This window comes from Trachurus trachurus (genome assembly GCF_905171665.1).
Source record: "Trachurus trachurus genome assembly, chromosome: 11".
In the NCBI taxonomy this organism is placed as follows: Eukaryota; Metazoa; Chordata; class Actinopteri; order Carangiformes; family Carangidae; genus Trachurus; species Trachurus trachurus.
Window position 1 is genome coordinate 3,819,410 of NC_139904.1, and position 17,698 is coordinate 3,837,107.

Here is a 17,698-nt window from a genome sequence, read left to right on the forward strand (position 1 = left end):
AGGAGGAGGTTTTTCACTGGCGCTGTGAGGAAAAGTTAGAAAGATACTTTTCTAGTTTTAGTTTTAACAAAAGAAAAAACAAAAGATGTTATTTATTTCATTTATTCTATCATTATAAACTGTTTAAAATCAGATTAAACATTAGATTAAAGTAAGACCTCCTCAGATTATTATTACAGTTAATAAACTATTCATGTATTACTCTTCTCCTCCTTCTCCTTTTACTCCTTTTTCTCCTTCTATGTCTTCTTTTTCTCACTATATCATTCTTATTTCTTACTCTTTCACCTCTTCTGTTTCTTCTTTGTCGCCTTCTGTCTTCTCCTCCTCTTTTTTCTTTCTTTTTCTTTCTTTCCTAATCTTTTTCTCCCTCTCTCTTTTCCTCATCCTACTCCTTCAACATTTTATTCCTTCATTTTTCATCTTCATTTTTTTTATTTCTTCTTTCCTCCTCATATTCATCTTTCTTCATCTATCTATCTATCGTTATATCTATTGTTATATCTATCTATCTATCTATCTATCTATCTATCTATCTATCTATCTATCTATCTATCTATCTATCTATCTATCTATCTATCTATCTATCTATCTATCTATCTATCTATCTATCTATCTATCTATCTATCTATCTATCTATCTATCGTTCTATCTATCGTTCTATCTATCGTTCTATCTATCTATCGTTCTATCGTTCTATCGTTCTATCGTTCTATCTATCTATCGTTCTATCTATCTATCTATCTATCTATCTATCGTTCTATCTATCTATCTATCGTTCTATCTATCTATCATCTATCTATCTATCAGTCTATCGTTCTATCTATCGTTCTATCTATCGTTCTATCTATCGTTCTATCGCTCTATCGTTCTATCTATCTATCTATCGTTCTATCTATCTATCTATCGTTCTATCTATCTATCTATCATTCTATCTATCGTTCTATCTATCTATCTATTAAAATTAAAGAGACTTTTCTTGTCTTAGTTTTAAAGTAAATACATAGATTTTTACTCTGAATCTGCTCTTTGTGTTTATAATTAAAAGTTTTTCAGTTTTTTTTATTGCAGCAGTAGTAAATGAGCATCACTCTCTCTCTTTGCACCATCATCTTCATGTGTTTTGACCTCTGACCTCTGGTCTCCTTGTTGCAGGTCGGCCTCCTGGACCTGGAGCTGAACCGCCTCACCAAGGCGCTGTTCCTGGCCCAGGTGATTCTGTCCGTCGTCATGGTAGCGCTGCAGGGCTTCGTCAGCACCTGGTTCAGAAACCTCTCCCGCTTCATCGTCCTGTTCTCCTACATCATCCCCATCAGGTGAGACGACACAAAGGCCGGACACACACACAGAGATGCTTTATCTGTTTTTAAAGGGATAGTTCAACATTTTGGCAAATTGGCCCATTGCCATAATCCCTATAGTCATAGCAGTAGGTTCGTTACCTTTAATTGTCGGTGCAAGCTATTTTTAGAACGGCGGAGCAGAGCCGTGAGCTGCTCAGAGATAATAACACAACGTTACCAGACAGAGTTGTTTAAGAGGGAAATTCATGCAAAACCACTGATGCACGTTGCCTTCAGGGACAGTTTTTCATCAAGCAGTCTCTGTATTTCCCTCTAAAACAACTCTGTGTGGTAGCGTTGTGTTATTATCTCATAGTGTGGTGAATGTGCAGGTCACAACTTGTCCACCAGAGCGTTGTGGAGTTGTTGGATTGTGTATTTGATGAGTTTGATGAGGGAAACCAAGAAATCCCATAATGAGCCTCCGTAGCGTAGCTCTGAGCAGCTCACGGCTCTGCTCCGCCGTTCTAAAAACAGCTTGCACCGACAATTAAAGGTAACGAACCTACTGCTATGACTATAGGGATTATGGCAATGGGCCAATTTGCCAAAATGTTGAACTATCCCTTTTACTGTTTCTGTCTTTGATGTGAACGTCTCGTCTGTTTAACATCTCTAACTTCATTTTTCCGTCCTCCTCCTCCTCCTCTTCCTCCTCTTCCTCCTCCTCCTCCTCCTCCTCCTCCTCCTCTTCCTCCTCCTCTTCCTCCTCCTCTTCCTCCTCCTCCTCCTCCTCTTCCTCCTCCTCCTCCTCCTCCTCCTCCTCCTCCCATGTTCAGCCTGCGTGTGAACCTGGACATGGGGAAGTCGGCCTACGCCTGGATGATCATGAAGGATGAAAACATCCCCGGCACCGTGGTCAGAACCAGCACCATCCCCGAAGAACTGGGCCGCCTGGTTTACCTGCTGACGGACAAGACGGGTGAGAGGAGAGACTGACAGAGTTATAAATGACCTAGAAGATGTTCATAGTGATGATGAGTTAAAGGTACAATATGTAAGAAATCTAAAGCAACTGGCTGTAAAACCATCCTAAGATGTCACAGAGACTCAGGAATAATGTTCATATAACATACTGAACTCACCAGTCAGAGCTTTTATTTCTCTCACACGCAAAAGTGACCTGGAGAGATGCAGCCGCATATGAGAGGAGGATCGTGTGTGTGTGCGCATAGCAAGTGTGTTCCCCTCCACTACACAGTTACAGCTGATCGCTGATCGCTGCCGCTCTCATCAATGAGAGTATTTTCACCGCAGCACAACCCTCTTTTTTCTCTCCTTTCATCAGCTCCAAACTCACTCTTCTGCACCGCGATTACAAACCACAGCGTGCTTTCCAGCACTATTTTTTTATTTTTTTATTTTTTACACATATTTTTATTTTTATTTTTTTCAGAGCAGTTCCTATGTGCTAACGTCAGACGCACGCTCATCCACAAGCCAATCACTGACAATTATAAGCAGGCGCAGCCCTTGCGGGTAATGACGTCTTGACGTAGGTAGATCCTTTAGTCCACTGTCATAATAGCAGTGTGAAAGCGAACTTTACTGGACTATATGGAAACAACGTAACAAAAAAAAAAAAGAAGTCCGGACTATCAGGTGTGAAAGTGCCCTTAAACATTAAACACAGTCACACAGGTAAAAGCAGTCGTGTGCAGCTGTGTGTGTTTCCTTTCTGCTCTTTAACACAGCTGAACGCACCTGTTCACCTGTTCACCTGTTCTCCTCTTCTCCTCCTCTCCTCCTCCTCACAGGAACTCTGACCCAGAATGAGATGATCTTCAAGAGGCTTCACCTGGGAACCGTTTCCTACGGCACCGACACCATGGACGAGATCCAGAGCCACATCATCCAGTCGTACGCACAGGTGAGTTGCTGCTGCTCTACAGGATACAGACAGACAGGGGTGTGTGTGTGTGTGTGTGTGTGTGTGTGTGTGTGTGTGTGTGTGTGTGTGTGTGTGTGTGTGTGTGTGTGTGTGTGTGTGTGTGTGTGTGTGTGTGTGTGTGTGTGTGTGTGTGTGTGTGTGTGTGTGTGTGTGTGTGTGTGTGTGTGTGTGTGTGTGTGTGTGTGTGTGTGACAGGTGTTCACAGGAAAAAAAAAACCTGTAGGTGAATCAAGGCTTTAAACAAATAAAACACACACTTTGAGTTCACTTGATCATAAACACAACAACGAGTGCAGACCAAAAAACTGAAAAGGGAATTTGTTGATTGACAAATAAAATTTAAGTTTAGATTAAAACTGGATTTAAAAAGAAGCTAAAAACTGCTCTGTTCTCTTTAATCCTGAAATATAGATACATTTATTTTGCTTATTTCTTAATGTGCTTTTCCACAAAAATCTGTTAAAGCAGAAGTGAGTAATCCGGTCGTTTTCGCTAATGCTGCGTTCCAGGCAGGCTTTTGAAATCGTAAATTACAGCTTCAAGTCACAACTTACGACTTTGTAGCGTTCCAGGCGACCCACTCGTGTTTTTCCGACCTGTTTTACCGGTGAAAGTCACTATAACGGCCACTCGTAACTTCCGACCGGTGAACTCGTACCAGATCGAACTGGTACCACTTCACGGTCGGAAAAATACGAGTTTCCTTGAACGCACCATAACAGTCCTCGTCGCTACGTCACCACATTCACGGCGTCCCTTGGCTGCACACACAGCCCTTCATGCCGTTCTCTCTCCTCATTGGATAAAAACTGTAGGATACGATAAATGTTTTCTCTTCGGCTCAGAGCAGAGCAGAGGGACTGAGAGACCCGTGTTTCAGTCCAAACACTCTATGTAAGTGATTGCTGTCGGAAGATATAACTATTTAAGACTTATATTAACACAAATATATCACTCACTTCTGCTTTAATAATGGGCTCTGAAAATAAATTAGCACTTTTTTTTGCATTCAAAATGTAATATATACAGTATATATAAATTAATGATGTGATGGTTTAAATGTTGAAGCCTACTTGTTAAAATACAGAATATGCTGCAAAATACCTTTTAATTTTAAGAATATAAACTTTTAAAAAGCATCAGAATCGGCCTTAAAACTTCTTCTTATTAAAATCTCAGGTCATTTAGAAAAAGTTCAGGTGTAAATAAATAAAATGAATTTTGGTTTCAGTTCATTTGTGCTTTTTTTCAAGTCTTTTAATCAATATAAACAGATAAATCTTCATCAGTGATATAAACATATCAGTTTCAGTCACTAACTAAACAAAGTTTCAGCCGACTCATCACTTCCGATACGTTAAAACACAAACTGGTCCTGTTTGTTCCTCCTCTTCTTCTCCCTGTAGATCGGTTTAATCCGTTCTTATAACAAACCCGTACTGTATTATTGTTATTGTTCATTCATCAGTCGTCGTCTCTGGAGCGGCCGCCTGCTCTGCAGCTCTGAGTGTTTCCTCAGATCGTGACAGAACGATATTGTTTGCTGTCAGCTCCAGATCCAAACAGCTGTTTGACAGTGAAACCATCTGCCCCCCCCCCCCCCACACACACACACACACACACACACACACGCCCTCGTCTGTAATCGCTGCTAATGAAAAACCACTGAACGTCCCTTTAGTCGAGGCGGAGCAGAACAAAACTGTGACTGTCAGCGGAGGAAAAGAGCAGGAGGCACAGGAAGCTTTTATTCATGCTCATATCTCTGTTGAATCAATGCTTTTTTATCTACGTTATCATCATTACAGTTAAAGTGAGTTTATTTCATGGTTTACTGATTAATCATTCACAGATTTCTCGTTTTTATTCTGACCACCAGTTCAAAACACCAACATTTTCAATTTAAAGTGATATACAATACAAAACTTTTGCATTAAAGAAACAAGAAGCAGGAAACAGATTGTTTTACTTTACTTTATTACTGTTACTATATTTATTAATTACTTGAGTTGCATCTTCAAGCTACATAAATATGTATAGATTACTAAAATTACTGAACTTATCTGCGATATAATGATTCATGAAAACATTAAGTTTATAAAAAGATTTATATCCAACTTATAAGACAAACAACAGAGCAAAGAGAGACAGGTTTGACTTTTTACTTTTACTTAGTTTAACAGTAACTGATGTTATTACTTTACTTTATTCTGACCAACAGTTCAAAACACACATATATTTACATTTTTTACATTAAAGAAACAAGAAGCAGGAAATGTTTCACATTTTTTATTTAGTTACTTTTATTACGTTACTCTATTACTGTTTATATATTTATCACTTTAGTTAAAGCAGAAGTGAGTGATATATTTGTGTTAATATAAGTCTTAAATAGTTCTATCTTCCGACAGCAATCACTTACATAGAGTGTTTGGTCTGAAACACGGGTCTGTCAGTCACTCTGCTCTGCTCTGAGCCGAGGAGAAAACTTTCCTTGTATCCTACAGTTTTTATCCAATGAGGAGAGAGAACGGCATGCAGGGCTGTGTGTGCAGCCAAGGAACGCCGTGAATGTGGTGACGTAGGGACGAGGACTGTTATGGTGCGTTCAAGGCAACTCGTAACTCCTGTTTTTCCGACCTGTGAAGTTGTACCAGTTCGATCTGGTACGAGTTCACGGGTCAGAAGTTACGAGTGGCCGTTATAGTGACTTTCACCGGTAAAACAGGTCGGAAAAACACGAGTGGGTTGCCTGGAACGCTACAAAGTCGTAGTTGTGACTTGAAGCTGTAATTTACGATTTCAAAAGCCTGCCTGGAACGCAGCATTAGCGAAAACGACCGGATCGCTTACTTCTGCTTTAAATCTTAAAGCTACATGAATAAAAATAAATCACCAAAATTACTGAACTTAGCTGCTACATAATGATTCATGAAAACGAGAGTGTATAAAAAGCGCCATATTCAAGTTATAAGATAAGTTCAGATATACACAACAGAGAAATAAGAGACAAGTTTGACATTTTCCCTCTAGTTTACTTCAACAATAACTCATTTTATTACTTTACTTCATTACTGTAATAATATTTATTATTTTAGTTACATATTAAAGCTACATAGTCAAATAAAACAATTACATAACTTGATCAGTTGATTGTTTCAGCAGCTTATAACTTCAACTAATTCATTAAAACAGAAATAAAAAAAACACTTAATAGGAGAATCAACATGTCGACACAAGTTTATAAAAAGCTTCAGTTTGGAGGGATAGTTCAACATTTTGGCATTCTTGGTATCCCTCATCAAACTCATCAAATGAGTTGATGAGGGAAACCAAGAAATTCCTTTAGCCTCCGTAGCGTAGCTCTGAGCAGCTCACGGCTCTGCTCCGCCGTTCTAAAAACAGCTTGCACCGACAATTAAAGGTAACGAACCTACTTCTAAGACTACAGGGATTATGGCAATGGGCCAATTTGCCAAAATGTTGAACTATCCCTTTAATAAAACAACGTTTTTCTGTGCCGAGCCGACGAAACGACCTCCATCCGTCTCTCTGTGACTCGTCCTCTCGTGTCCTCGCTGGGACTGAAGGTTAATAACAACAATAATAATAATAATGATGATGATAATGACGGTGATAATGATAATAAAGAGCCGATCCCCCAGAATGCATCAGGAGCGGCGGTGGTGGCGCTCGGCCCTCAGCGGGTCGTCCTCACGCAGACTGATGCTTCCTGTCAGAGAAACAGCAGAACAAGTGAAAAGGCCCTGGAACCAGATATGACACCATAAAGATGATGATGATGATGATGATACCCCCCCCCTCCTCCCCCCCTCGCTGTGTCAGAGTGATGAGCTGCTGCTGCTCTGGGATCAGATCCACCAGACTGTCAACTCACAGGAAACACTCTGATGTTTGAGATTCAATTTTTTAATATTTTTAAGGCAAGAAACAAACACTTTTTGGGCGATTTCTCTTCTTTAACATGTCTTCTTTCAGACTAGAGGAAAGAAATGGTAGAAAATCCACATTAAGGCGTTTTTATTTTTGCTTTCTTTATTTCGTCTGTAAATTTCACCTAAATTCACCAAAAGTAAAGGGATAGTTCAACATTTTGGAAAACTGGCCCATTGCCATAATCCCTATAGTCATAGCAGTAGGTTTGTTACCTTTACAGTAATTGTCGGTGCAAGCTATTTTTAGAACGGCGGAGCAAAGCCGATACGCTATACGGAGGCTCATTCAGTCACACAGTAACGCCGGGGCCACACCGAGAAGCGGGGGCATTTTCATTTCGGCTTCCAAATCCTCCGCGGCCGGCTCGCACCCTGCAGCGATCGTTTATGCGTTTGGTCTATTTTGTGCACGAGCCGTCAATCTTGGCAGGAAGTCACACAAAGAAACACGAGAGAATCCGGTCAATTTTCAAAAATAAAACACAGCGAATGACAAATAAATGAGGCCAATGTGTGTACGTTTGTAGCCTATTTGTGTTTATTCATCGAAACAGAGCGCCAGAGATGAACACACACACACAGAGCTGAGGGGCGAAGCGCTTGTCCCCCGGCCGCCACAGAGTCATTAATTACTGGTAACGCTGGATGCGCTGGTTGATAAGTTTCGTTTTTAATGAGGAGGAAATATGAAGAACTCAGCTGTGATTGAAAAGCACCTAAACCGAGTTGAAAGTTAACTGTGCAGTGGAAAGGGGTGCAAATAAGCACCTAATGGTAACTGGCTGTGGAAACCCTGCTTTACATTGTTTTAACATTAAAAAAAAACATCATTCTGAAGGTGTGGCGGCTTTTATTTTGCCATGGCGGTACGCCACGATCAATTACATGTAGAGGAAACCCTGTGTGAGTGATAAACTTGGGAAGTTTCATGGTGATATCTTTTACCTGTTCACCTGTAGTGTCTCGTCTTATGATATTTTGTCTTGTTCCAGCCGACTCAGTCCTCCACCAGCGGCGGCGGTTCGACGACCAGCGGTTCGACCCCGTCACGTAAAACGCAGCCGCCCGGCCCGAAGGTCCGTAAGAGCGTGAGCAGCCGGATCCACGAGGCGGTGAAGGCCATCGCCCTCTGTCACAACGTCACGCCCGTCTACGAGTCCCACGGCGGCGTCAACGGAGAGACCGAGTCCGCCGAGGCCGACCAGGACTTCAGCGACGACAACCGCACCTACCAGGCGTCCAGCCCCGACGAGGTAACGGCCGAAAACACGACCCGGTGGAAAATAGGAGGAGGGAAATGTTCAAAGAGGTCGTTTCAGAGCTTTATAATAAAGGTTAACTGTCTAAAAGGAACTCATTTAAACACATAAATATTCAAATTCTAGCTCTGGACCATTATTGGAGGCACTTTTTATTCAACTTTAACTTTTAATTTTATTTTTAAAAACACAGATATAGTTAAAGGAACATTTATTGAAACATAAAAATGTATTAAAATACAAATAATATTCATTCTAAACTTAAGTACATAGCTAAAACCAAACACAGTGCCAAACACAGTTAAAAAGGGTTGAAGCCCATTTAATGCTTATTTTCTAATTGACCTAAATAAATCATTATTTTTTTCCGATATTTTTACATCACGAATCAATAAATACTTTTTATTTTTTGTCATAGATGCCGTTTGCGTTTTCCAAAATCTCTTCATTGTAAATCTTTATCTTTTTTGAATTTTTTTAAATATTGTGCAATGTGCAGTTGTTAGCCTTTTTTACATACAGAGAGTACAGGTTTCGAAAAGGGTTTAAGTTCACTTTATAATGGAGTATGTTAATTTATAGGCTCCTACAGTATTTGTGTGCAGATAAATATTAAAAATGCAGACTAAAAATCGAGAGAATCGGCAATATCGTAGAATCGCAATTTAAATCAAATCGCCATCCAAAAAATCGTAGAAGAATCTAATCGGGAGAAAAGCATTTCGTCCCAGCCCTATTGGAAACGTTGACTAGTGTTTAAGTTTCCAACCAAAAAAAACAAACCCCTCCCTCCTCTGTCCCTGTCCCTGTCCCCCGTCTTAATGTTTTATTGTTGACCCTACATAACCCTGGCTTGTCAAAATAGTCGTTTCAGTCGTTTCCTCGGCCTGCGGAGGGTCAGAGGTCGTGACCTCCGTGTAGAGGTTAAAGCTATTTAATCGTGTGTATTTTGCTTCCTGAGAATTTACTGCTGCAGGAACCAAACGGATCCCAGAGGCTTCATCATCTCGACCTCCTGAACTTAAAGTCTGTTTGTCTCTGATGAGTTATTAACATTTATCAATCAGGATCAAATGATCATCTGATACTAGAGAGGACGGGATTCTGGAAATGTGTTTAAAGGGATAGTTCACCCTAGAATGATATTTCGCTCATTATCTACTCACCCTCATGTTGACTAAGGGCTGGAAGAATTATCAGAGTCCACCGTCCCTTCTCTTAGTTACAGGGGGTCTCGGCGTAGCAGTGAATTTCAATGCAACGGTTGCAAAGGGACACCGGAGCTCTTCGTAAAAAAACACACACAAAAAAACATCCAAATACCTCCATGCTGCTCGTATGTAATGTCCGTCTTGTGCTGAAGCCCCAAATTGCGTAATTGTCCCGAAAAAAATTAAATAAGTCTATATTTTAAGCTTGTTTGTAGCGGAAGCTTCTCGTCTTCTTCTTCTTCTCCTCTTCCTGGTCCGTCCAAATATCGCGTGATTTGCGCCGGCGTCAGTGCGGTTACTGCGAATCACGCGATATTTGGACGGACCAGGAAGAGGAGAAGAAGAAGAAGACGAGAAGCTTCCGCTACAAACAAGCTTAAAATATAGACTTATTTAATTTTTTTCGGGACAATTACGCAATTTGGGGCTTCAGCACAAGACGGACATTACATACGAGCATCATGGAGGTATTTGGATGTTTTTTTGTGTGTGTGTTTTTTACGAAGAGCTCTGGTGTCCCTTTGCAACCGTTGTATTGAAATTCACTGCTACGCCGAGACCCCCTGTAACTAAGAGAAGGGACGGTGGACTCTGATAATTCTTCCAGCCCTTAGTCAACATGAGGGGGAGTAGATAATGAGCGAAATATCATTCTAGGGTGAACTATCCCTTTAATAATGTTGTAGTCCAGACAGAGCATCGAACCTGAGACCGAGACCGAGACCGAGACCAAACCAGTATGAGACCATTTCCGAGTCCATCACTGTATCCAGTCCCAGTCCTCATAATAATCATGTGTCTTGATATTTACATTATTCCTCCTCAGTTTAAAGGGATAGTTCAACATTTTGGCAAATTGGCCCATTGCCATAATCCCTATAGTCATAGCAGTAGGTTTGTTACCTTTAATTGTCGGTGCAAGCTGTTTTTAGAACGGCGGAGCAGAGCCGTGAGCTGCTCAGAGCTACGCTACGGAGGCTCATTATGGGATTTCTTGGTTTCCCTCAATCCGTTTTACATTCAACTTGACCTTCCTCCTCCTCCTCCTCCTCCTCCTCTTCCTTCTCTCCTCCACCGAGCTGCTCTGTATATTTATTTCTCTCTCTTTTCTCTCTCTCTCTCTCTTTCTGTCTCTCTCTCTTTTTTCCCTCTCTTTCTCCCCCTCTCCTCTCTCTCTCTATCTCTCTCGCTCTGCTTTTTCTCTTTCTTTCTTTATTTCTTTCTCTCTGTTTTTTCTCTTTCTCTCTTTCTTTCTCTCTGTTTTTTCTCTTTATTTCTTTCTCTGTTTTTTCTCTTTCTTTCTCTCCCTCTGTTTTTTCTCTTTGTTTTTTCTCTTTCTCTCCCTTTCTTTCTCTCTCTTTCTTTCTTTCTTTCTTTCTTTCTTTCTTTCTTTCTTTCTTTCTTTCTTTCTGTCTCTGTTTTTTCTCATTCTCTCTCTCTTTCTCCTCCCTCTCTCTTTCTTTCTTTCTCTCTCCCTCTCTCTTTTCTCTGTCTCTGTCTCTTCTCTCTCTCTCTCTCTCTGGTTGATCAATATTTAATTTTCTCTCAGAGACGATGAGAGGTGGAGATCTGTGATCGTTGGTGGAGGTCCTCCACCTCTCTCTTTGTTCTCTCTCTGTCCTTTTATTTCCCCCTCTCCCCTTCTCTTCCTCTCTCTCTCTCTCTCTCTCTCTCTCTTCCTCTCTAATGTAATGAGCCGTCGTTAAGGAGATGAAGTGGGCCGTCCCTCTGAGCTCGGAGCAGAGGTCACCTGACAGTAGAGTCTCTCTGTGACCTCTGACCTCTGTAATGTCACTGTAACGAGAGCGTTTGACTGAGGTGCTTCATCATCTCCAATTGGCTCTAACTGGCAGGATCACACACACACACAGAAATCAACATTTAAAGGGACAGTTCAACATTGTGGCAAATTGGCCCATTGCCATAATCCCTATAGTCATAGCAGTAGGTTCGTTACCTTTAATTGTCGGTGCAAGCTATTTTTAGAACGGCGGAGCAGAGCCGCGAGCTGCTCAGAGCTACGCTACGGAGGCTCATGGGATTTCTTGGTTTCCCTCATCAAACTCATCAAATACACAATCCAACAACTCCACAACGCTCTGGTGGACAAGTTGTGACCTGCACATTCACCACGCTATGAGATAATAACACAACGTTACCACACAGAGTTGTTTTAGAGGTAAATATAGAGACTGTTGATGAAAAACTGTCCCTGAAGGCAACGCGCATCAGCGGTTTTGCATGAATTTCCTCTAAAACAACTCTGTCTGGTAACGTTGTGTTATTATCTCATAGTGTGGTGAATGTGCAGGTCACAACTTGTCCACCAGAGCATTGTGGAGTTGTTGGATTGTGTATTTGATGAGTTTGATTAGGGAAACCAAGAAATCCCATAATGAGCCTCCGTAGCGTAGCTCTAAGCAGCTCACGGCTCTGCTCCGCCGTTCTAAAAACAGCTTGCACCGACAATTAAAGGTAACGAACCTACTGCTATGACTATAGGGATTATGGCAATGGGCCAATTTGCCAGAATGTTGAACTATCCCTTTTAAGTCTGTAGAGAAAAAGATTACAGTGTCACATTCCTGAATAATCTGAGTCACTGAACGTGTCGTGTTCCCTTCAGGGTCTCGTCTCATCACGATGCTCTGAAGCTGCCGCTGCTGCTGCTGCTGTGATTTACATGATCAGCAGGAGGCTGCGAACGCAAACACACACGAGTGATTGATCGTGTTGTTTGAGCCGTCGAGTCGCCGCCGTCGTAAAGTCGTCGTCGACCGCCGTCAGAAAAGACGACAGTCGTTACAACGTGATTCATGTTGAGCTTCTATCAGAGTCGACGGAGCTTTAAATAGTTTGAGAGGAGCTGATGAAGTCGATCGGAAAACCAGGTTCAGGATCCGCAGCACATGGGCCGTGTGTGTGTGTGTGTGTGTGTGTGTTTCTATAACACACACACACACAGACCACGATAATGACACACAGATGTGTGTTAAGTAAATATAGGCAGCCCTGTTTTACGGAGCTCAAAGGAGGGGGCAGGAGAGATGACGGGGTATTACCAGGAAGTCCCAATTTGTAGGTCAGAGTATAATAACAACCTTTGAGAGAAGCAAATTGAAAATGAACCCATTGAGAATTGAGTCGTGTGCAGCTGAACGAGCGCTCGGGGGCCGCAGTTCCTGCTGAGGAGAGACGGAGGAAAGAGAAACAGAAAAACACTTCATCTGCAGCTGAATGAGAAGAGTCAGCAGCAACACACACACACACACTGTCAGACACACACACTCACACAAACTCAACCAGAGGTGTCATCATTATCCATGGTCACTCAACTTATATAAAGTATATTAATATAAAAATATAAACTCTACTGTGGGGAAATTAAACACAGCAACATGTAAAAGCTTCTTGTTTTGAGGCATTTATAACTATCTATAGGGAACTAATTAAAATACATGGAATTTCATTCATTTTTACTTTTAATCCTTAATTTTTTCAAACTGCTAATAAAAGGTCAACGCAGGTACCATCTATGGTTCTTTAACCCTTCAAAGGTACAGTAATACATTTTCCACTAAAAAACACACAGGAAAATTTATTGAAACATAAAAATACTTATTCTAAACTTAAATAACTTATTTTATTTGTTGTATTCGTTTATTTGTCATATGGTAGCTAGCTCAGTAAAGGTTTAATATAATTTGTCAGAAAAAGAAAGAGTGAACGCGTCTTTCTTTTGCATAAGAATTTTATGTATATATAGAGAGAGAGATATTTTTGCATCATAAATAAATAAATAGTTTTTTTTTCTGTTTGCATTCTCAAAATCTCTACATAGTTTGTAAATCTTTATTTCTAAAGCACTTTTGACAGTAAAAATCACAAACCATTGTGGGACGAATAAAAGATTATCTTATCTTATCTTATCTTATCTTATAATATAATAAAAATGCAGAGTGGCATAATAGGGCAATAACACAACATAAAGACATCATATTAAAAAGTGGAAAAACATACCAATAAAATAACATAACCAAGCCATCCAATCAACTAAAAGTCTATATACTGTATATATGAAAAAATCTCCTGTTGTGTTATCAAATTGCCAATAAAAGGACAAAATATTGTGGGAATCAGGACTTATTCTGCAGTAAATGTGTCTCAGTCTCAATCTTTAAATCTTCACAATCTTTGTCATCTTTTTGTGTTAATCTGGTTTAAAACTCTGATAGTCGGAGTTTGTGCTAGCCTCTGATCGCCCCCGTTGTGTGTTGTGTTGTGTGTCGTTGTGTTGTGGCGAGCAGGTGGCCCTGGTGCGGTGGACGGAGAGCGTCGGCCTGACCCTGGTCAACAGAGACCTGACCGCCCTGCAGCTGAAGACGCCTTCAGGACAGATCCTCTCCTTCCACATCCTGCAGATCTTCCCCTTCACCTCCGAGAGCAAGAGGATGGGCATCATCGTCAGGGTGTGGGCCTCACGCAACAACACGATGCAACAACACGATGTGTGGATGCTGCTGCTTCCTGTGTGGTCTTTGTGCTGCTGCGTCATGTGTTTGTGCTCTGAGCGACTGAAGCTGTGTGATGATGATTGGTCCAGAAATAATATCACGCTGCAACAAAAAGGAAATGAAGTTAACTGTTGCTTCTTCTTCTTCTTGTCGTCGTTTGATCCAGGAGGAGTCGACGGGAGATATCACCTTCTACATGAAGGGTGCTGACGTTGCCATGGCGAGCATCGTTCAGTACAACGACTGGCTGGAAGAGGAGGTAAAGGCTTCACCTCTGTGACCTCTGAGGTTAAAATCACAGTCTCATTAAAGCAGAAGTAAGCGATCTGGTCGTTTTGGCTAATGCTGCGTTCCAGGCAGGCTTTTGAAACCGTAAATTACAGCTTCAAGTCACGACTTTGTAGCGTTCCAGGCAACCCACTCGTGTTTCTCCGACCTGTTTTACCTGTGAAAGTCACTATAACGGCCACTCGTAACTTCCGACCTGTGAACTCGTACCAGATCGAACTGGTACCACTTCACAGGTCGGAAAAACACGAGTTACGGGCTGCCTTGAACGCACCATAACGTCTTGTCAGCCGATGGAGTTAGCAGCCCCCTCCCTCGTCATGGATCTATTGGTCCTCGTCCCTACGTCACCACATTCACGCGCATCCCTTGGCTGCACACACAGCCCTTCATGCCGTTCTCTCTCCTCATTGGATAAAAACTGTAGGATACGAGAAAAGTTTTCTCCTCGGCTCAGAGCAGAGCAGAGGGACTGACAGACCCGTGTTTCGGTCCAAACACTCTATGTAAGTGATTGCTGTCGGAAGATATAACTATTTAAGACTTATATTAACACAAAAATATCACTTACTTCTGCTTTAACACAGATTCACAGAACCAGGGTTTCATATGCTACAAAACTGAAAACATGCCAACTACACTAACTGTTCTAAAAGATGCTAGTTAACTTTTTTAAAAACATGTTAACTTTACTTAACTGTTCCAAAAGATGGTAATGAACTGTTTTTAGAACATGTTAACTTATAAAAGACTCTAATTTACTTTTTTGGAACATGCTAACTACACTAACTGTTCTAAAATATGCTAATTTACGTTTTAGAACATGCTAACTACATTAATTATTCTAAAAGATGCTAATGGACTTTTTAACAACATGCTAATTACGCTAACTGTTCTAAAATATGCTAATTAACTATTATAAAACATGTTAACTAAACTAGCTCTCCTAAAAGATGCTAATTACATGTTTTAAAACATGCTAACTACACTGACTGTTCTAAAAGATGCTAATTAACGTTTTAGAACAACTACACAAATTATTCTAAAAGATGCTAACTGTTTTAAAACATGATAACTACACTAACTCTTCTAAAAGATGCTAGTGTAAAACATGCTAACAGTTCTAAAAGATTTTAATTAGCTGTTTCTAAAACATGCTAACTACACCAGCTGTTATAAAAGATGCTAATTAACGGTTTTAAAACATGCTAACCTATAAAAGATGCTAATTAACGGTTTTAAAACATGCTAACCTATAAAATATGCTAATGAACGGTTTTAAAACATGCTAACCTATAAAAGATGCTAATTAACTGTTTTAAAACATGTTAACTAAAGTAGCTCTTCTAAAAAAAAAAGCTATCTAATGGTTTTAAATCATGCTAATTACACTAGTTGTTCTAAAAGATGCTAATTAACTGTTTTAAAACATGTTAACTACATTAACTGTTCTAAAAGATGGTAGATGACTGTTTTTAAAACATGCTCTAAAAGAAGTTAACTTTTGACAGGATTGTTTCCTCATCTTTGATATGAAACTCTGGCTCTGTGAATCTGTGTTAATGAGACTGGGATTGTTTCAAGTTGGAAACACTTAGTTATGGCCTTGATGATTATTTTTATTAAATAACCCCTAACCCTATTAAAAAAGTTATTAACAACGTGAAAACACTGGATTTTAATCATAAAGGTCGTTAGCTTGACGTCTCTTTAAGCTCCAGTGTGAATCATGAATCAAAGTGAAAACTCAACATCATCAGATAACTGCGAGAACAGCTGTTGACAGCCGTTATTTCCCGTCTAATCAGGACACCGATGCAGATCATCAGGCCGAGTCTGCACCAGTTTAGTGGTCGAAGGTCTTGTGTGCACACGTTCATAATTATATTGGCATTATTGAGTCATTTAGCACCGGGGGCAGCTTTTGATTTAATTAGTGACCTAGATAAAGTTGAAGTAATTACAGTATGTCATATTCTTGGACAATGGTGCTAATGATGTCCTGTTGTGTTGTTAATATCCCGCTGTCAGATCGGCCGGCGCTACGGTTACTGTGCTCGTCAATAACCAATCAGCAGGACAGATTCGCCCCATTGGTGTTTCATATCAAAAATAAACCGCCGTCCACGCCTTTGTTTTACTGTGTCCTCTGAATTGCACCAGAGGCCATGTTATTCAATATTGATCTCTTTTGGTGTTGGTAACAATATGCAGCTATCGACTTTACTGTACATGGTGTACTTATACAGCAGCTGCTCTCCTCATAGACACATGATCAGAGTTAGATTAAAGATACACTAACTTTTATTCTAAATAACTGAAATAAATAAAAATCCACCTGTTCACTAACGTCGTCCTCTTCTCCTCCTTCGTCAGTGTGGGAACATGGCCAGAGAAGGTCTGAGGACTCTGGTCGTGTCCAAGAAGTCTCTGTCTGAGGAGCAGTACCAGGACTTTGAGGTACGATAAACCCTGATGTCCTTCAGGAAATCTGAGTGAAGCAAATTAAAATATTATTCCTTATACAGCTCTGGAAAAAAAAAATGAAGGGACCACTTTTACAAATGTTTCTTAAATTTCCAGTTTAAAAAAAAACTCACAACTCATTCGACTTAATGAGACAAAAGATTATAAAAAAACACTGCTGGGATTAAACATTGACATTTTCCCACCGAAATTGATTAATAAACTCTTCCCAAGTTAAAATATTTGTGTTGTGTTGTTGAGCAATGAATATGAACATGTTTTCTTTGCATTATTATTACTCAAGGTCTGAAAAGACTTAAAAACATCATTGTTATTTTGAGTAGTTGTCATTTTCTGCCAATAAAAGCTCTAAAAGACAATATTTTTATTTCAATTTTGGGAGAAATGTTGTCAGTAGTTCATAGAATAAAACAAAAATGTTAATTTTACTCAAACACAAACCTACAAATAGTAAAAACCAGAGAAACGGATCATTTTGAAGTGGTCTCTTAATTTTTTCCAGAGCTGTATTACTGTATATATTATTTCAAGTCTTTTCCATGAAGAGAAACTCCTAAAACTGCACATATAAATACATGTTAGAAAGGGAAACAACAAAATTTGACAACTATATAGATTGATTATAAAACAAACCTTCAAGATCAAATTAAATATTAAATCAAGTCCTTCTATTTCATCATCAAACCCACTGTATGAATTATATAATCTCATATTTAGTTTGTTTTAAAACATGCTTAACATGTTTCACT

The 17,698-nt window shown here is 40.0% G+C and overlaps 1 protein-coding gene across 4 annotated transcripts in view; it reads left to right on the top strand.

Annotated features, from left to right (window-relative positions):
• Positions 1–17,698, top strand: part of atp9b (ATPase phospholipid transporting 9B) — a 73,686-nt gene that overhangs the window by 39,856 nt on the left and 16,132 nt on the right. For all 4 annotated transcript variants that reach the window (XM_083982133.1, XM_083982134.1, XM_083982136.1 and 1 more), the window contains 7 exons: positions 1,156–1,316; positions 2,123–2,265; positions 3,101–3,213; positions 8,183–8,443; positions 13,968–14,129; positions 14,341–14,433; positions 16,839–16,922. In XM_083982133.1, coding sequence (XP_083838259.1) covers positions 1,156–1,316; positions 2,123–2,265; positions 3,101–3,213; positions 8,183–8,443; positions 13,968–14,129; positions 14,341–14,433; positions 16,839–16,922 — 1,017 coding nt within the window. The remainder of the gene's footprint in view (positions 1–1,155; positions 1,317–2,122; positions 2,266–3,100; positions 3,214–8,182; positions 8,444–13,967; positions 14,130–14,340; positions 14,434–16,838; positions 16,923–17,698) is intronic.